We start from the raw sequence: 21403 nt of genomic DNA, 5'->3' as shown, positions 1-21403 counted from the left end.
ATGAAAATGGAATTGCTTTAGAATATCCATAATTAGCAATTTCTATTAGCATGCTTTCTTCCCTATAAAAATGTTGTATATCGAAGAATATTCAGAATGTGAAGTTATATGGAATAAACTCTAATTTGTGCTATAACCCTTTTATATTGCTTTTCCAATTCAATTATGAAAAAGGTAAAAGGATATCTTTTTACTACACTTTTTTGTAAGGCAGTTTAGTGATTGACCTAATTTAGTCTCCTATAAAGAAAACAAAAACCATACAGACATTAAGTTCAGTATTTCAAAAGTAATCCCAAAATATTGAAAAATGGCTTGCCATGGGCTACTGAAATACAGCATATCATGGCTATCCTGAATCGTTTTCTTCCTGGTTCATAGGTCATGACAAAGTAACAGCTAAACACAGTTGAGGAAATCTTGATGTTCCAGAATAAACACAGTAATTCACACCATAATTTACTTTACACTTGACAAACTTTATTAAATAGTGGGCATTACTAACTTTCATTATCTTATATACAGTATTTAACTGTTTTCCTAGATGCATCCCCCCCCCCCAAAAAAAAAAAAAAGAATAAAGTCGGTGAAAAGTAAACTTATAAAAAAAATTGACCCTTCCATACAGGAACCTAATAAGAACCTTTAAGTACAGATAACTTTTTCCTCCCAGTTATATACATCCCCACCCACCTCCAAAACAAACTACAAAAGCACTTAATTGATAATTTTGGGGAAACAGACCAATATGACTATGTATTTACATACAGCTGACAAAATCGTCATTCTGGCCCACGGGAGTGATCTATAAAACTACAGATTTGTCTTAGAATCCAAAGGACCACATAGACACGTCGTACAGTGAAACATCCACTTTCATGCAGTAGAGTGTGTTCGTATAGGTGACATCAAAGCTGTGTAACGAGACACTGGTGTGAACAATGAATGATTCTGAGACTTAGGCACAATAGTACTGTGGACCTTGGAGAATTTGGTTCAGAGAGACAAAAACACAAAAATGGAAGGCTGCATTCCTGGATAAGAGTCAGGTAACTTTGTGTTTTGCTTTTTTAAAAAATAGGTGATATAAATGCACTACACCTCTAGGAAGTCTAAGAAAGAACTTTCTTCAGTGCTTGTCTTTTGGATGCTGCTTAATCTTGAAAACTCACATCAGGTTTAAATAAAATCAATCAAAGAAGGAATGTTTCCAGAATCATGCTGTTTAATATGGACTTTCCCTCCACCTTTGGCAGGGCTGGGGATCAATCGCAGAGCCTCATGCGCGCTGGAAGCCTGCCACAGAGCCACACCCCACCCCTGGACTTCACTTTATGAGCTACAAGAAGACAGAAATGCTTGAAGAACAAGAGACCTGGTGTTTTGTTGTTGTTTAAAGTGGAAAAAATGCTCTAGGTACCTATTTATAAAATGAGGATGTTTACATTTTATGTTTTAAGTTAACAGAGACAGGACTTAAAAAGAGGAAAAGAGTTATGGGAAGATGTCACTGATTTAATTAGTGCTTTCCTTCAAGTGAAAAGGCCACACACACACATATCAGTGTATCTTTTAAAATGGAAATGACTGGCTTTTAATTAGAATAATGAGAAAATAAAATTATAAAGGAAACAGAGGGTGAAGAAAGGCCACAGAATGTATAAATGCTGAAATTGAGAATATAAAGGGCATTGCAAGGAAATATCCTCATTGCATTCATGCAATCAAGAAAATAGAATATTTTTATAAAGTACCAATAAATCGGCCTTCTTTGATTTTTGCTTTTTATTTACAATGTGATGCTTTTGGTGTTTTGTTTCTTCCAAAAGGAGTTAAATTTGTATTTAATATCATAATGAAATGCTTCATAAAGCACAATTATAGCATAAAAGATGTTATTATCCAGAACCCAGTAACCAAAGACTGTTCTTTCATATGCCTTGAAATAATGAAAACATGTTATGTACTGTTTAGAAAATAAGTTCTTGCCCTTTCTTTTTAGCAATGACTCCTTGGGGTAGGATCTAGCAGGTCACTGGCAGAGTAAAAACTCAAGAAGTTGCCTATGGAACAATGCTCTGGAAGGGTGATTTTAATGTGCTTTGTCTGATTTTTAGCTTATGGTTTATTTCTCCCTAATTAGAGTTAGGCACACACAATGACATCATAGGTTTTTTTTGGTCAAACTGTCCCTATTTCAACTATAATATGAATGGATAACCAAGTTGTTCCCCCTGAGTCTTTCCATCTTTCTAATAGTAAGTTAGTTTACGATTTAGTGAATTCGTTTTCTTTAAGCCATGAAGGAAATCATTCATTTCATCCCAGAAATCGTATCATTAACATGATCAGTAGCACATTCATCAGGACTTGTCCAGAAATACAGGTAAAGGCTTTTACTTACAGTGAATTGGTCCTTCTACATTTTAGTTTTCAATGGTCACACAATTTCTGAGTTGAAATGAAATGACACAGGAATGCCAGCATGGAAATCCTAAAATAGGCATCACGACTATGTTCTAACTAGAGATCTCTGGCGTAAGTTATTCCAGGGTCTTGTCACAACTGTAACAAAATGTCAGCTACAAGCATAATTCTTTAAACAGTGCTATAGTTCCTTTCTTTCAAAATATGAAAAAGTCTCCTTGCTGCCTTTGTGTTGTAGGTTTTGAGAGGGTTACTGCATTTCTTCAAGTGTGGGCACTATTGTCAGGATATGGAAAAAATACGTTACCCAAAAAGCCTAAAAAATTTCAAGTAAGATTGACTTACATGAAAGTGAAGACAATCAGCATCTGAGAAGAAGATATTATTCAATGCTGACACTTACTAAAGTATAATCCTGGCTGTAGGGTCAGCCGGCTCAAAAAGTTGTGCTGTAAAAGAAAGTATATTTTACACCTCTGGTTATTACAAAATTGTTTTAATCTGATACATACAAAACCTATCAGTATCTGTGATTTATGAGTGTAAGAGGAAGTTAATTCAGGCAGCTATTACTGAGAAGCCTTAGGCAAAGCTACTTGAACTAAGACACTGAAATTTTTCCCTTAGAGACTGGACAATGTTTTGTTGATTGGGAGACGGCCCCCTCCAAAGGTAGTCATTCAGTTTGTCAGAATCACTGTATGCTGTCAGATACGGTGAAAGCCCAAGTTTGCTGTTTATGGGCTCTTTTGGAGTGCATGGACTATTCAAGGAGTAAGGTGGGTTGTTGCTGCAGACATTATCAGAGAAGTCGGCATCCGCGATCTTGGAGTCAGATTTCCTTCTGCGACTCTGCAATAGCTCCAACTCCACCTCGTCTTCTTCAGACTTTATTTCCACATAGTCATCTTCATCTTCAGTCTCTTTGAAATTGGAAAAATAGTTCTGTGTGGCTAGGTGGGCGTTTAAAGGTAAATTTCTATTTACTACCAGAACTTTCTGTGAGTCTTGGAGTGTGAGGTCAGAGCATTTTTCAGCACCCTGCTGACAAGAATCAGCTGTACCTGGCAGCAAATCCTGGTGGCTCTCACACCGTGCATTTTGGTGTAAGGACAGCAGCTGTTTCTTTCCCATCTCGCTGGGGTAATTGATGGAGTCCATTGATTTGTTTATCAAGATGGAGGAAGAAGACTGGGACCTGTTGTAAGGCTGGGATTTAGCACTGATTCCTTTCCGACCCAGCGAGTTGTAAAGATGGCCCTGACATGAGTTCTCTTTGTGGGGCTGACTTACTACCACACTGCATCTCTGCATGGAGCCCAGGAGAGGGTCAGAGATTTGAAGAGAAGGCACAGAGCAAGCTGCAGACAACTGTCTTGGGGTACTTTTGGTACCAATATCTAAAGTGGGATACTTTGACCTCAAGTCTTGCTCTGGCCGGGGACAGAAATCTGCTAACTCTCCATTACTATAAGTTGAATGCAAGAGCCAATCCTCGCCACCATGTTGGCCCTGGGAAGGTGAGGCAGCCCTGAGGAGGGACGGTTCCTGTGTGCTGGCCCAGCCATCCTTCTGAATTTTAAGGGGCGTCTCCCTGAAGACAATCTGGTCATACAGTTGGGAATACTCAGCAATCCTGGCACCTGGAAGGCAAATATGGAAACAATAAGTATACCTGGGATTGTTCCTACATAGAAAGATTAAGTATAAAAACATAATGTTCTAACCAACATATTAAAACAAAACTTAAATAGTAAGTAGGACTTCGAAGTTTGAGGATCAGTGATCACTGAACACAAAGCAACACAAACTAAAACTCAGTTTAAGAAAACTAGAAATGCCACCACAAAGTTCATTTAATTTGACCTCCTTTTGTATTTTTTTATTTTAACAGCAGGTCTGCAAGTGTCCACTCTATGTAATGAAAATACCTAATGTTCCTTTTAAGCTGGAAACGGTGTCAGTGTTGAAAACAGGCATTGTAAAAACAAGAATGCCAGCACTTAAGCGCTGGTTAATAAAAAATAAGCAGCCACTCAAAGAAGTATGACCACAATGCCCAGTGCAGTGGTCACCCCTGGCTTCTCCCTACCGTGCCCCTAAAGGAGTCTGCTCCTGCGGCGGTTCCTGCACTTCTAGTTTCCAGACAGTCCTTCACGGCCACTGTCTGGGGAGCTGATGTCTAGGGGAGGCCTTCCCCTCTGTATTTCCAAAACATGAGAACTGACTCCCATCTCCTTTCCCAACCCAAGAAGCCAGGCAGTGAAGCCATGAAGAATGAGCCACCTGCTGGGGCTGCAGCTCAGTGGCAGAGCCCTTGCCTAGCACATGTGAGGCACTGCATTCGATCCCCAGCATCACATAAAAATAAACAAATAAAGGCATTCTGTCCATCTACAACTACAAAAAAATAAAAGAATGAACCAAATGTGCATGTACATATGCAATACTCTAATGCTTTCTAGTGCTGGCTCAAGGATAGGACTAGATAGTTACTCCACAAAAAATATAAGCTGTGAGGATGGCAGCTCCTTTTCCCCACTTCGGAGACAGACATTTATAAAGATACCAGCTGAACTACGATACAGAGAGCATTCTCTTGGGCCAGCAATGACTGAAGATGGGGAGCCCAGAGATGTCTATTTCAAGAGTTGTTCTTCTCTCCAATCCAAGCACCCTAGAACCGAAGAACTCCATGCATCCTGTAAGTTTCTCAGACCACATAAACACAATCTTTAAGAGGACATTTACCCTGTCCACAACAACAGGCAAATGACATTATGTTTTCTTCTTCTCCTTTAAACTATATTTTTAATAAACTGTTATTTGTATATTATCTTTTGAATTTAAGCTAAATAACTCATTCAGTTTAATTTCTGCCTTTTTTTTTTTTTATTCTGCAGTGCTGGGGACTAGACCCTGGGCTGCATGCATGCTCTACCACAAGCCACATCCCTAGCACTGCCACCTCCTTTGAATCCATCTTCTTTGAAGACAGACACAATCAGCTGTTATGGTGTGTCCCCAATTCCCTCACCCCCTGCTCCTGCAATCAAGGGAAATGGTCTAACTTCTCATCTCTGAGCCCATCTTCAGATTCTTTGGGTTTTTAATTCCAAATTCCTTAGAAAGACAGAGAATATTAGTCTAGAAATTTCTAGTAATAAACCATGGGGAATTCCTCCTGAAATAGCATAGTAAAAATTCTTAATAACCAATTAATATTTAGCAACACCTTAAGAGAAAGCATGTGGAAAGTCTACTTGGTCAGCGATATACTTTATGTCAGCCATCCTGAGACCTGTGATGTTTCATTAACTATGACACCCGCTCAGAGGCATCCAGAAGCCTCAGAAATTAAACTGAATGAGTTATTTAGCTTAAATTGGGCAGTCAGATGGTGCTGCCCAAGACTTTCTCCTGCACGCTACAGCCTGAACTTGATCCTGCTGAGTCAGGAAGCCTTTACAAGTTTCATGAAGATGACAATTTGAGGAGAAAATAGAACTCATTAAGGATTCAAATTATTTCAGTATTAGAATTTAAACACAAAGTCTTGTAAGAACAATCAGCTTGTGCCTTTTGCCTAGCTATTTGAAAATATATATTGTCCGGAATGTTTCTCATCATCCACAGTATTTCTCAGGTCTGCCTCTCATATTCTCCTTTTTCTCTGCTTAACAAATTCTACCTATGGCTCAAGATCTTCCCTAAGCCCTATTCTTCCATGAATCCTTATCCAATGATTTCTCCTCTTTGAAGTCTTCTATGTGTACATATATACACTTGGAGACTTTCACACAGTATTGTATTGCTAATTGTTTTTATAGGTTAGTTTATTTCTCTAGATAATGTATGAGCTTTTTGATCTTGGAGGACAAGATTGTACAATGTGCTCTTCTCCCTATAGAGCACTAACAGAGACTGGTTTCAATAACAACTTCACTCCCCAGATAATATTTATACTGCCTCCTTTTATTTTAAGCAAAGGGTCAGGAATGGATGGGCTTTTCCTGAGACCATGCACTCAAGTGGAAAGACAGCCTGGAAACCAGGTCATAGCAGGAAAAGGGGAGGCAGGAAGATGGCCTTGGATTAAAATACTTCCTATACAACACTCAGAATAGGCATAGTTTATCTTTGGGTAATGAAGAGTTGACCATTTATCATTTTCAAATAAAAACACCTCAGATCTCAGATCTCACTAGTACACAATACATTGTGCTTTCTACTTTTTTTTTTAATATCAACTTGACCAACTAAGAGAGTATGTAACCTACACAAGGCGCCAGTGTGAAAGAGAGAGAGAGAGGTTTATAGAGTGTCCCTGTGCTAGAACAGACCCCGTCAGCCAGCTGCATGGGGAACAGACAGCTGAAGATGGCTTGTCCAGCCCCAAGAACTCAGCCCTTGCCAGAAAGGACCAGATTCCCCATATTCTTATTTCTGGCATTGCTTTCACAGGAGATGATCATTAACATTACACAACACTCTGAAGGCTGCCTCTGGTTTGTATCCTTTTCTGAAGGTTTGAAAGTTAGGATTCCAGATAAACATCTGAAGCAATCCCTGCCAAGGGAAATCTCAAAAAAGTGTTTCCAATGTAGGATTAAAATCCATGTTTCTGACGTTGCCTGAGATTTAAACAAAAGCATAAAATTGTGCCTTCCCTAGTTTCTACAAGGAGGAAAGTTCCTCAAGCCTGTATGGAATTTTCTATCATGTGAAATATCACCAAAAAAAAAAAGTACCCCCGAGGCCTCCTTAGTCTCAAAGACTACCAGGAGGAAGTCTGACTGAACCGAGGGCCAGCATGCTAGGACAGGCTCTAAAATGTGGGAGCGACTAGACCTGGTTGGGTGATTTATAGGCGGAAATCTGACCCCCAGGGCCTGTAGACCCTGGGCAGAGCGTTCAATAAAGATGCTGGAGAGTTTCAGCAGGTGAATAGGGCGCTCCTCCTTCCGCACAACACCGAGAGCAAGCTCCTGGCAAAGTGGCAAGGCCCACGCGCAGAAGTCTGGAGAATCGGTCCATTCGATTACGACGTCCTGTGCCCAGATAAACAAGAAAGAGAAAAGGAGTCATCATGTCAACTGATGGAACGCCTCGTGGGCACAGGAAGTGATCTCCATCACCCAGGTGGAGGAGGTGTGGATCTAATTCACCAGGTCTGAGAGATGGCAGGCCCTAGGGACGTGCACCTGCCAGACAGCAGGGGAAGACAGCATTCGTGAACGATGCCCTGGGAGAGATCTTCTCTTTGTTGGGGAGGATGTCGGTAGTAGCCTACCATGTTAAGGCAAGACCCGGATGCAAAGCTCAGGAAAGATCCTGGGGTATCCCAAGAAGACAGCAGGAAGCAAACAAACAGGAGAACAAACTAAGTGAAAAGAAGCCAAAGAAAAACCCATCTGAAATAAATTCATACTTAAAAGGTAAGTTAAAAAGAAGACATTCAAGGCAGCTGCAAGTCCTGATCATTTAGAACAGAAGGGCTTGCTTCAATGAAGATAGAGGTTTGCATTTTTGTGGATGGTACATACTCTAAGTAACCTGGCCAAGGTTATTACTACAGTTTCAGCAATAGTTCACTGGTATAATCCATTGTCACTGGGAATCTTAGCATTAAAACAGTGAGTGGCTGCAATTGCCAACACACAACTATTTCTAAGGCCATCTGAGCCTCCCCAAGAGTGTCCTTCTGCTGCTAGACCTGCTGCTTTCTTCAAGTATAACAATATACCAGCTTGGTGACACTAGCATTGGAAAAGGGACATAAATTACCATTAGCACATTATTACAAGGAGAAAAATATTTGCAATTTGATCTCTCTCCTGTTCCTACAAAAATCACTTTTCATCATTTTTATTAAAAAGAAGAAGGACTCAAAGAGTCTGTAAAATCCTTCCGCTATCAATTGCAAGCCTTCACTTCCCTATCTATGGTAGGAAATTTTACTGAAGATTAAAGCTTTGGACAATTCTTAAATACTTACGAACTTAAAAAAAAAAAATCCCTACGGATTCTCATTATGTAACTTGTGACTTCACTGAGGATTTTGATATCCCCTTTCTGCCCTCTGGTTTCCATGGCAATAGGTCAGTTCTAAAGAAGGCAGTTAGTGGCACCAACATGTCCAGTTAGTGGCCCTGTGTGCCCAAACATGCTCTGTCACCATGAAACTGGTTAGTTGAATCTGCTGAAACTAAGCCACCTGATTTCTGTCTCTAATTGGAGAAGTGATCCCACTTTTTTCATTTGGAGGTGCTCCTTTATCAGAAAATCTAAGGGCAGGATTTCTTAACACCAGATGGAAGGGCCACCCTGTTTTAAAATTCAGATTCCTAGGCCTACCCCCAGAAATCTCTGTGCATCTGGAGGTTATAGCTCCTGAGATAAGAATCACTGCCTTGGGCTCTTCCTTCAAGACAATCATGTGCTTTATTCACACCTGAGTTCTTTCTTTGAGATTAGTATTACATTCTGTCCTTCAAAGTAGTCCAGCCATGAACCTCTCATTCCTGTGCCCTCAGTCTCCCCAACACCACAAGTATGATCCTGGCTTAGTAACACCCCACAAAGCAGATCTAACTACAGAATTAAACTTCTTGCAGGCATCAATGAGAATACCAAATGAGATGGTTTAAATGCACGAGAGCAGCTATTTTCAAAAACTGAGTAGTAGCCAAAATAGGCAAAAGAACAACTAAATTATAGTGTGGACAGCTAAGAAAAGTGCAAAGAGAATTCTTTTTTGTCTTGGTTAGCCAGAGTGGGCACTTCATGTAGGGTTCCAAAGCAAAGAACAATCACATCCTATATGCATTCAAAACCTGAAAGCTTTTCCAAGCTACTCCTTCTCCTTAGATGCTACTGATAGAGGGTAAAGTTCTAGGCTCCACAAGTTAAAACTGTTCGCATGCCCACTCCCATACCTTAGGTACCCTTAGAAAAAACTTTTTTTTAAAATGGCAATCTTGTAGTGATAATGTGGCATGGACACTCAAACCCTCTGAAGCCAAATCATGCACCATCCTGTGTAACTGAGCAGAGGTGAAGTGGGAAAGGCTACAGTGTCTTTGTGGTCCATGAGGTAGGAACGCTTGAGTGACAAGTGTTTTCACAGGTGCATCTACTAAGGACCCTGAGAATTCGAAGCCTGCTCTTGCACCTACTTTCAAGAAGGAAGAAAAGTGGAGTGAACGTACCAATAGCAGGCCCACCCTGCTTCTTCTCCTCCAGGATGGCTGCCAGGTCTTTGTGGGTGGATTTATGCTGACTGGATGGCGGCTGCTCCAACTCTGGACTTCTCACTTTTAAAAGCTGATTTGCCTTCTTGATCTTCTGGCTGTACTGCCTCGCCATCATAAAGACCCTGCTTTTTGTCTTATCTGTGACATCCATCCCAGGATCAGGGGTTTCGGGGTCTGTCTGGGGCAGGCTGCTGTTGGCTGAGTCGTAGGGGCTGTCCACCGGGGGCATTTCGCTGGCCAAGGAGAGTCGGTTAAGACTCACAAAGGAGCCTTCTGTAGAAATCAGGTCTTCTTCAAGTGGGTAGTTGGCCCGGCTAGCTCTGCCGGCCCTGCTTTTCAGAGGTGTGAGGAAAGCCTGGCTCTCAGGGAGGGACAGAGTGGATGTGGAATGCCCGGGGTCTCTGTGCAGTTCTGGGGTGCTCTCTGCATGCAGCCTGTCTTGGACATCATCTTTACTTACAGGAAATGCTGCCAGGAGACGGTCTCTAGCTTTGTCTTCATTTTTCTTGATGTAATTTTCCAAGTCATTCCATATTTCATCTACCTCTTCAGACAGTTTATCAGACAGAGCCTTATCTGCTACAGACAAGTTGCAGTTGGAGGAGTTGTACAGCAAACTCAAATAGTCATTGTCGGGGGGCCCCTGGTGGTAAGGCGCATCATCCTCACTGAACTGGAGGCTATCTTGGGAAACAAATGGCCTCAGGCTGTCACAACATGCAAAGTCAGCTTCCAAACCCAAAAAGGTGCTCCTCTTGGGCCGCTTAAGGCTGTTGCTTTTGAAATCTGGAGGTGGTGGGTCTGGGAGCCCGATAGTGTCATAAATGTTTTCCTCTACCACCTGGAGCTCCTGAGTGCTTTGATGAGATGCCTCTTGACTGGTGAGCACTCCATTTCTTTTGGTGTGTAGGGAACTGGTACTATGGCCAGGTTGCCTCTTTGAGAAGGCTAACTCTGGGGTGCTCTTGGGACGAACGGAGTCCTTGGCTGATTTGGAGGGAGTGAATTCAGCTTCTTCCCGTTTAGCAACCATTAATTTCAAGTCCTCATAACTTATGTTATCATAGACATGGTCTATATCATCAATTGTCAACTCTACAGATGACCCAAAGGGAGTCATCCCTTCCTGCCCTTCTCTTTGTGGGCCGATCTGCAGTTCCCTTCGGGGACTATACTGAGAGCCACTGCTGTCCCTCCTTCTTATTTCAGTCGGGCACGTGTTGCTCTCACCGGCACTGCTGGCCCTCCGGACAATCCTGTGGCCAGAGCTGGAAACCTCTGAGAACTCCATCTGTCCCATATGCCAGCTGCAAGGGCGACTTGAAGTGCTCTCTTCACACAGTTGGGCAGAGTTCAAGTTCGAGGAAGAAAAGGATGGCACGAACATCTGGTAATCATCTTCATCATCCTCGTGCTCCTGGGGGGACCGGCGGCTGGGAAACAAGGCCTGCCGGATCTGGTGATCGGTCCAGATGTTTCTGATGGTGCCACCCCCACGAAGCACGCTGCTCACAGCAGAACTGCCTGGTTGGCTGTTCCTCTGGGCAGGAGAAGGCCCTGCAGAAGTCCGTTGGGGAGAGTCTTCCTCTCTAGACACCTGAGGAGGACAGAGACACATCAATGGGTTTCAGTGCCCCGGAGAAGACACCTAAGGAATTTCTCCTGTCCTTACATGTTGCCTCTGCTACTAGCCTGAAAGATTCAGAAAGAAAATAATGAAAATAATAATAAAGAAAATAATGGTAGGTGTTGCTGATTTTAACTGAGTTGAAAATCACTTCAGATTTTTGGAAAAGGGGCAGAATAGACAGGAGTTTTATTTATTTAGAAAGCAAGTTATGGGCAATTTGCAGACATCCTCCAAACTCAGTATTCACAATCCTTCTGTGAATTAGATATGATTATTCCAATATCAAAAGGAAATCCTAGGGTCCTAGAGATTCTGTAACTTGTTCTACTGAGTCAGTAGCAAAGGCTAGGACTCAAACCTGGTTCGACTCCAAAGCCTGCCCTAAACCAGGAGATCAGCTAACTATGGAAGACTCTTAGATACTAAATAAGTCCATTATGCACATGGCAAAAATTCACTATATAATGGATATACAGAGGTGTCAAGGGCAAGGATATCTGAGAGTTTCTCAGGAAGGCTAATTCCAGCTCTTGACTATAAGGAATTGGATCATGGTTTCTGGTATACCAGAAGCCCGTGTTGGTGACCTGATGACCCACTCCAAGGGTTTCTTGACCACCACAAACCTGACCAGTACCATCTTGGTTTATAGATTCTATGTAAAGAGAATTTGCTCTAGGAATATAATTTCATCCACTGTTAAGTTAATGATATTTTTAATTTTGTTTCAAAATATATTTATTCAAAATATATTTATTTTGAATATATTTTGTTCAAATATATTAATTAAATGTTACTCAGAAGTAAAATATGAATGACATTAATGATATCTAAGAAAAGAAAACAATGGAGTGTTCTATAACTTGGGAGCTTTCTTGATGGAGCTCAACTTGTCCCTAATTCTTGGTGTTTAGAAAACCTGTACTATGGCCAGCTAATTCTGGGATGCTCAATTCTGCAGGCAGTAGTGGATTAGCCTCTGAGGCTATCTTGCAGGTAGAAGGGTCAGTTTCAAAGAGTTGAAAGGGTTAAGACCTTTTCAGACTGATGCATACCAGGGACACACTTTCTGATGGAAGCACTACAGTAACCTAATGGAAGTTGAATTAGCAAGAGCTTTCATGACATGTCAGTCTGTCTACCAGAAAAGGAAGAGTACAGAGGACAAAAATAAAATTTCCTCCTAAATGTTTTTCTTCTAGCACAACTTCAAAACTTAAAATAGTTAATCTTTTATTTTTTTCACACATATAAACATATATAATATTTGTATGCAATAAATTTATTGTTTTTATGTATCTATTCCCCCATGTTTTAGTGTTTCTTCCTTCCCCTTAGACTGCACCTGGATAATATTTATAAAATAGAGGTACCTAGTAATTTACTTTCCATAAATTAAATGAGTTAATATTTGCTAAATTATGAGAAAACATTTTGATAGTGTAAAGAAACAATTTTGTGTTTTTTTTCTCAAAATACCAAAAGTAATCCTTCTTATGATCTTTCATCCCAGGAAACTTGCAGATGTTTTGGAAAATTAGGAAATCCAGAATATAAGTATTGGAATATATTTTTACACTAATTACCCTTGAAGGTAGCCATACTTGTAAGGTAAAAATTGACATCCAATAAATCATTAGAAGAACTGACAGAGAGCTAAACTTCGATTAGGAACTCATCAATAGGGGTTAGGGCTATGGCTCAGTGGTAGAGCACTTGCCTAGCATGTGTGAGGCCCTGGGTTCCATCCTCAGTACCACATTAAAAAATAAATAAATAAAATAAAGGTATTAAAAAAGAACTCATCAATATATTTAAATATAATTTAAATAAGCATGTAATTTAAATACCTCAATTTAAATGAGATCCAAAAAAGAACATTTTTTTGTGTGTGCTTTTCTATATTCTCAGCATTATGGTATTTAATAACTTGATAACAGCTATCATTTATGGAATACTTGCTTTGTGCCAAATAATGCATTAAGTGCTTTTAAAAACATATTGTCATATTAAATCTTTATAACAGTTTTGTAAATTAGGGCACTTAAGTTCTGAGAAAGTTACTGGACTGGACTGTAGTCATGCAGTTATTATAGATGGCAGAAATGGATTACAATACACATCTCAACCACAGCCAATGTATGGGCTTAACCACTCTAGGCACACTCATGCACAGAGCCTCAGAATACACCTATATATTCTGGTAGAAATATTATTATTAAGGGGAATTTCCTATTATAAGCTATTTGATCATGGCTAAATCTGCTCTCGTGTTTGATGGACATTCAGGCCATTATTGTTAGGAGATGGAATTTTGCTACTGAGAAAGCACCCTGGTGTTTTCTCTCTTTCTTGTCTTCTGATTTTATGAGATTCAGTTAGTTCCCATCGGACTTGGCTTGAACTCTGTCATAAGAAGTTTCCAAGAGGGTCTTAGATTGATCTCTAGAATTAGTATGGAGAGGGAGTTGGCTCCATGATCTTACTTTAGCTGCTTTAAGGAGCAGGGTAACTTCTGCAATGACCCTTATGAAAACAAAGATTAGAAGATCAAAATTTTGCTGGGCATGGTGGTGCATGCCTGTAATCCCATTAACTATGTAGGCTGAGGCAGGAGGATCGCAAGTTCAGAGACAACTTCAGCAACTTAGTGAGGCCCTAAGCAACTTAGTGAGACCCTGTCTCAAAATAAAAAAATAAAACTGTGAGGGATGTGGTTCAGTGGTAGAGTGCCCCTGGGTTCAATCCCTGCTTAAAAAAAATTTTTTTTCATGCCATATTTCAGGAGAATAAATCAATTCATATCAACAAGTTTAAAAAGCTTCTGAACAAGAATTTGTATGACCTGAAAAATATGCACATGCCCTAAGACATAAAAATCACTTAAATATAAGGTTATTTTGGTTGTTAGACATTTTATTGGTTTTAACTAAAAGATAAACCTTTATTCACATGGTCATTTGGGCCCTATGTTAAGCCATGGTGTAACCTGGATTGTGGGGGAGAAATTCATCACAAGATAAACCATAATTGGTTAATTAAAAATTGTTAATTAAGCCAATTGATTAGTTGCCACATCATTACAATCACTCAGGTCAGGATACAGGTAACATATTTGGATATGTATTTTCCAATAGAACATACTGTTATTATTTTATTTCAGAGCTGGGGATGGAGCCTCAGGGATACTAGCCAAATGCTCTACCACTGAGCCACACCCACAGCCCAGACTGCCTTCTAATCCTCCTCCTAACCTTATATCAGAGGAATAAAAAAACATAACTTAATACAGCAATGTTCCATATGTGACATACCATCACACCTCCTAGGGTAGTAGAAGGACAATACTTTAAGCTTTTTTTTTTTTTGCTTGAGACAGGGTCTTGCTGTGTTGCCCAGGCTGACCCTGAACTCTTGGACTCAAGCCATCGTGCTGCCTCAGCCTCCTGAATAGCTGGAACTCCAAGCCTATGACCACCTGCCCAGCTCAGGACCATATTCTTAGAAGGAGCGAGCCCCTTGCCCTGTGATTGATAGAAGCCTCCCTCTGAGCAGGGAGGTGTATCAGGAGGCGAGGGCCTAGCTTTACATGAGCAGAGACACATGACAATGTGAGATGGCCCAGGCCAGTGCTGTGCAGGTGTTTTTACTTCCTAAGGTGAGCTTACAGCTCCCGAGGGGGATGGGGGGCAGAGGCAGAAACAAAGAGTTGCCTTAGTTCTAAGAAGAGGGAGGGAAGAAGTCGATAAATTAAATTACATGTAAATAATTAGAAATGTAAAATAAATATAAAATGTAAAATTGTCAAAATGTCAAGTACTGGTTTATGCTTGAAATGTAGGCTGGGGATGAGATACACTATCAAGAGGGGCCACTAAAATAAAGGGTAAATGCTTAGTTTCCATAGGACTTGGCTTGAACTCCGTCATAAGAAGAAGAAATGGTAGAGCTTACCTTTCGGATGTCTTGTACTGTTTCTGAAAAACAAAGAATTTTTTTTTCAAGTTTGAAAATTAAAAATATATCTCTTATATTAGCTAAGCACTAATATTTTATAGGACTTCTAAGCTTAGTGCTTGTAATTGAAGCCCAAAACACTTCTGGGGCTTGGGGCTTAATTTTGAAAAATGCCTTTCCATTATATATCCAGTAACACATCCTCTACTATAGTAGGGAAACCACCTTAGGTTATCTGAGTCTCAGGTGTCTCCCAGAATCCTTGAGAGGAACACACCACTTTAGGTTGAAAAGCTTCAAAAGCTTACAAACAAAAATATGTATACTTCTTGGGGAAAAAAAAACGCCTATGCCCCAAACCATGACAGTCACATAAAGGGGCTGGATTGTACCTCAGTGGTGAAGTACCTCTGGGTTCAATCCTTAATACCGTTAAAAAAGAAAGAAAGAAAGAAAGAAAGAAAGAAAATCACATAAAGATAGGAGAATGTATAGGTCAAGTTTGAGGCATTTTATTGGTTTTAACCAAAAGATACAGCCTTTATCAACAGGGTCTTCTTGGCCCTGTGCTAAGTAGTGTTGCAAATGGAATTGGGGGGAGGTGTGCCTACTCAGTTCTCTAGACACCACTACAGAATGCCTCACCTGTAAGAGTTGACTAATTACAGAAGAAAAACACTTCTCTTTCCATAAAACTTCCCTCAGAGGTCCCCAAACCACTGCCCTTATCCCGCCATGATGCGCAACTGTTGCTTTTACAGGTAAGGATGCACTATGCAACATTCCATTTTCTGCTAAATAGATATGGACCCTCTTGTTGGTAGACAGAAATCTACTTCATTCTTTTTAACAGCTGTGGAATAGAATATCCCATCAGATGCACAGTATACCACAATTTGTTTAAACCACTTCATTAGATGGGAATCTTACGTGGTACTCCATTACAAGTGCTGCCAAGAACGTGAACATATGTCGTTACGTCTGTATGTGGGTGAGTACTTCTACACGGGCCTAAAGGTAAAATTATGGGGTCAAGGGCAAATTTCCATTTTAAATTTACATGGGTATTGACAAATTCTGCTCTGAAAGGATTGCAAAAATTTATCCCCTTCCACAGTAGTTTCAGAGCACCTATTTTTCTATATCTTTTGGCCAAGGTCATAGTTTCATTTAAATTTAAATTTATCTCATTTAAATTGATGCTTTTTTGGATTAGTAACACCCAGTGACCATTTTTAAATTTTACTGGCAGTTGGTTTTTCTTCTGTGAAGCTGCCCCCTTAACATTGATTTTTTTCTCTTTTTATAAAAAGGGTCCTTGGTCTCTTTCTTTGGTTGTATGGTATTTTCTCATGATAGGAACATCTGTGTGTTTTTATGCTTGTCACGATATACTGCAAATAATTTATGTCATCTGACTATATGTTTTATAACGGGACATTTTTGCTTATAGAAATTAATCTTTCTGTGATCCAACCTTCAAACCAGTTCAGCTGTAATTCATCTGCATTTTTTTCTTTACTTTTTGGTGTATTACTTTGAATGAATAAGAAAATGCCAATGTATTTTTGGGACTCACCGCTGGTCTTCAAAACTTTATGTGATCTTGAGGAAGGTTCTGGGAGAAAAATAAAGCATTATTTGCAAAAGGTTCTGGGAGAAAAATTGCATTATTTGCAAAACCCAATCAAAAATTGTCTTCATACATAAATCACTACTTTATTGATAGAAAATTACTAGAGCTCAGGTAACCTATCAAATTTACCTAAATTCCCTTTGCTCAGAGTTACTTAGGAGCAAGAAATTCACTGTCAAAATGTTAAGGAATCGGGAGTCCTAGCATCATAGGACTAGCATCAAAATGCTACGTCACCAAACCTACCAACTACTAGAGACTTTCTCAGCTTCAACTACCCCGTGAGCTGGTAACTTTCAATTTTATATTCTGCGCCAGACGTCTGTCCCAAGTTTCCATCGCAGCAGACTCACCGTCTCAATCTCAGCTTACCATCCTTCCAAATCTGCTCCTGCATCCGGATTTCCTCTGGGCTATCATGGGCCTTGCCCTCCCAAGTTAGTGACCAGGACTTTACTCTACATTCCTCCTGGTTTTATCCATCACAGTCTGGGGGCTCCTGAGAAAGTGTCACCCCAGTTACCACTCTCGAATCCAAGTCCTCATCTTTCCCTCAAACTAGCATGACAGTCTCCCTCCTGCCCACTTCACTCTCCACGTGGAGCCAGAGTTCTGTCTCTAGAAGGCAAATATTCTGTTCATTGCTTAAAATCCTTCTGTGGCTGCAAAATTCAAAGCCTAGGGCAACGCCTTTAGGTCCCAACTGTACATCTTGAGCCTGGTCTCCTTCCACCTTCCCCTGCTCCACCCCACTGTCCAGTCAGGCTGAATGACCAGCAGCCACTGTCTGTCCTCAGGAATGTCGGTGCAAGTCTCAGGGCCTCAGCACATACTATTCTGGCCCAGTCTGCCTTCTCCAGATTCCATCAGGGGAACTCCCCTCCTCTCTGGGACACCTTTTCTCCTCTTCTTAGAAAGTTAATCTCTCTCCTTTATCCCTCCACTCTTCCTTCCATCCCTCCTGTGTCACAATGCCATCAGACTGATTGGTGTTTATTCCCAATATTTTGTCACTCACTCCCACAGGGAGCTCCTTGCAAACAGGAATCACATGCATTATTTTTCCTTGCATTCCATGTCTCCAGCAAGGCATTCAGTAGGTACTCAATAAACACTGATTAAAAAAACAAAAAACCAAGATCCTTGGGCTAAGCAAACACTGACTGCATGCAGTCCGATGTAGCAAATATGTACTTATATTTTAGGCTGGAATAATCTTTTGAGGTGTCGTTCACAAGATAACAGTTTTCATTAGCAACAGCAAACAGGGTTTAAGTAACTACAGACCCATGGTAAGATGCTCTACAAAGCAAGATTAGTTGATATGTCTTCTATTCACAGGAAAAGAGAGCATTAAGGATAAAAGAGTTTAAAATAAAGGCTGCAGAGGCTTGTTTTAAGGCAGGCTCAGGTGCAATCAAACAAGTAGTGAGCTCAAAAGGCCTGTCACCGGCAAGGAACTGCCAGTGTCCTGTTAATATCATGTTTTGATCATAACATCCTTTTTTATTCTTCTTGGTGGTATTGGAGATTGAACCCAGAGCTGCCTTATCCCTGAGCTGCATCCTCAGTCCTTTTCATTTCTTATTTTGAGACAGGATCTTGCTAAGTTGCTGAGGCTGGCCTCAAACTTGCAATCCTCCTGTCTCAGCCTCCCAAGTCGCTGGGATTACAAAACATCCTATTTACCAGATTTTCTTCTGAGCCGATAGGGTGTAGAACCTTCTCTAGAGCCACAGGATGCTTTTGTCTCTCCCTCAGGGCTGTAACAGAAGCCTGGATGATCTGTAAAGATAACAACAGGCAGAGTGAGTGCTCTGGGCTCCTTGGAAAATAGTCACATCTTGTTTGAATAATTTATGGATTTTCTTTTTCACCAGACATATCCTACCCCCATAACTGGCATTCACTGCATCTCAGGTTTTTTCTTACATGCAGGATTCCAAGATGCACTGACTGCCCTCCTGTTCTCTCCCCCTCCTCCGTCTTCCTCTGCCTTCCATTTTTACTCCTTAGCAGAAGGAGCTGTCAATCACCAGCTTTGCCACTCTTCCCTTTATGCCCTGTGGCAGTTGTCCCCAGTGCAGTATTCTTTTTTTCTTTTTAAAATTTGACAACAATATGCAAAACTGTGAGCAAGTTGCTTCCGTCTCTAGAGGGTTTCTTTTTTTTTTAAATGTATATATGACAGCAGAATGCATTACAATTCATATTACACATATAGAACACAATTTTTCATATCTCTGGTTGTATACAAAGTATATTTACACCCATTTGTGCTTCACACATGTACTTAGGATAATAATGTCCATCACATTCCACCATCATTTCTAACCCCAGGTCCCCTCCCTTCCTCTCCCACCCCTCTGCCCTATCAGAGTTCGTCTATTCTTCCCATGCTCCCCCTCCCTACCCCACTATGAATCAGCCTCCTTATATCAGAGAATACATTTGGCATTTGGTTTTTTGGGATTGGCTAACTTCACTTAGCATTATCTCTTCCAACTCCATCCGTTTACGTGCAAATGCCATGATTTTATTCTCTTTTATTGCTGAGTAATATTCTATTGTCTATAAATGACACATTTTTTTGACCATTCATCTACTGAAGGGCATCTAGGTTGGTTGCCAGTTTGGCTATTGTGAATTGTGCTGCTATATACATTGATGTGGCTATGTCCCTGTAGTAGGCTGCTTTTAAGTCCTTTGGGTATAGACCAAGGAGAAGGATAGCTGGGTCAAACGGAGGTTCCATCCCCAATTTTCCAAGGAATCTCCATACTGCTTTCCATATTGGCTGCATCAATTTGCAGTCCCACCAGAGTGTATGAATGTACCTTTTCCCCCACATCCTCACTAACACTTTTTGTTGTTTGTATTCATAATAGCTGCCATTCTGACTGGAGTGAAATGAAATCTGAGAGTAGTTTTGATTTGCATTTCTCTAATTGCTAGCAATGATGGAAGCAGGTGGCATCACTGTACTAGACCTTAAACTATACTACAGAGCAATAGTAAAAAAAAAAAAAAAAAAAAAAAAAACCCGACAAAATAGCATTGTATTGGCACCAAAACAGACTGGTAGACCAATGGTACAGAATAGAGGACACAGAGACTAACCCATAAAATTACAATTATATTAAACAAAGGCACCAAAAACATGCATTGGAGAAAAGATAGCCTCTTTAACAAATGGTGCTGGGAAAAACTGGAAATCCATATGCAACAAAATGAAATTAAATCCCTATCTCTCACCATGCATAAAACTCAACTCAAAATGGATCAAGGACCTAGGAATAAAACCAGAGACCCTGTGTGCCTAACAGAAGAAAAAGTAGGCCCTAATCTCCATCACATGGGATTAGGCCCCAACTTCCTTAATAAGACTCCTTTGGTGCAAGAATTAAAATCAAGAATCAATAAATGGGATGGATTCAAACTATAAAGTTTTTCTCAGCAAAAGAAACAATCTGTGAAGTGAATAGAGAGCCTACATTTTGGGAGCAAATCTTTACCCCTCACACATCAGATAGAGCACTAATCTCTAGGGTATATAAAGAACTCAAAAAGCTAAGCACCAAAAACACAAATAACCCAATCAATAAATGGGCCAAGGACTCCAGTGCAGTATTCTTAAAAATGTTTACAGACATTGTTCCTTTAAGCATCTGGTGAAAGATTTAAATCCAGAAAAGGAATTTTCATTGAGTTCATGTCTTTCTGCCCCTGCGAGGCAGCACACAGACTTTGGATTAAGAAACTCTGGTCTAATCCTAAAGACACGCAGCATATCCAGTGACTGAATATGGCACCTTGAAGGCCAGCACTCCGGGTATAAAGCCATAAACTGGTGTTCCTCAAATTAGAGGCAGTGCTTCCAGGAGCCCAGGTTCAGAGGACCTCAAAGGCCACATGCACATCTTCAGAGATGCAGGTAACATTAACTCAAGGGAGGTCATCTGTTCCAATGGACTGGCCTCCCTAATCATACTGCCAAGTCCAAACTCAGTAGGCCGGGGGGTGGGGTAGGGAGCAAAGAGATGCTGTTTTCTTACAAATGACACTTTATAAACTCTTCATAAGAGAGAAAATGTGATGATTACAAGTAAGGAATATTTCAATTTATGTTAAGGACATAAAACTTACGAATGGCATCCATTTCAAGTATTGCTTGCTTGGCCTGAAAGAGAAAGTGTAGCTGTAATTACAAGTATTATTATTATTTTTCTTTAATCTACTAATTCTAATACAGTTCTTATCCCACCTGAATAAAGAAATTAGAAAAAGCTTTAAATGACTGTTTCTTGCAGACATTAAAACACAGATCAGGAGCTCAGGGAATTCAATGAGATAAATGCCCTCATGGGCACCGTAGATGCTGCCCAACTGAGACTCCAGAGCTAGGGCTGACCCCCCAGCCCCCCGCCAATCTGCAAAAATAGATGGAGAAAGGAAGAGTTGGTTTTAAGCCCGGTTGATCATCAGGAATCATTCATT

The 21403-nt window shown here is 40.5% G+C and overlaps 1 protein-coding gene across 7 annotated transcripts in view; it reads right to left on the bottom strand.

The window, feature by feature from the left end:
• Positions 1-458: 458 nt before the first annotated feature.
• The window catches only part of Plekhg1 (pleckstrin homology and RhoGEF domain containing G1), a 213935-nt gene continuing 192990 nt past the window's right edge, over positions 459-21403 (bottom strand). For all 7 annotated transcript variants that reach the window (XM_046427421.2, XM_046427423.2, XM_046427424.2 and 4 more), the window contains 6 exons: positions 21053-21086; positions 18596-18691; positions 16850-16888; positions 15268-15290; positions 9639-11280; positions 459-4070 (listed from right to left, as the gene is read on the bottom strand). In XM_046427421.2, the coding sequence (XP_046283377.1) occupies positions 3010-4070; positions 9639-11280; positions 15268-15290; positions 16850-16888; positions 18596-18691; positions 21053-21086 (2895 nt within the window). In that variant the 3' untranslated portion in view covers positions 459-3009. The remainder of the gene's footprint in view (positions 4071-9638; positions 11281-15267; positions 15291-16849; positions 16889-18595; positions 18692-21052; positions 21087-21403) is intronic.

This window comes from Marmota monax, unplaced genomic scaffold (genome assembly GCF_021218885.2).
Source record: "Marmota monax isolate L192 unplaced genomic scaffold, Marmota_monax_Labrador192_F-V1.1 WCK01_AAM20220418_F8-fsc00114, whole genome shotgun sequence".
NCBI lineage: Eukaryota > Metazoa > Chordata > Mammalia > Rodentia > Sciuridae > Marmota > Marmota monax.
This window is presented reverse-complemented; position numbering and strand designations above follow the sequence as displayed.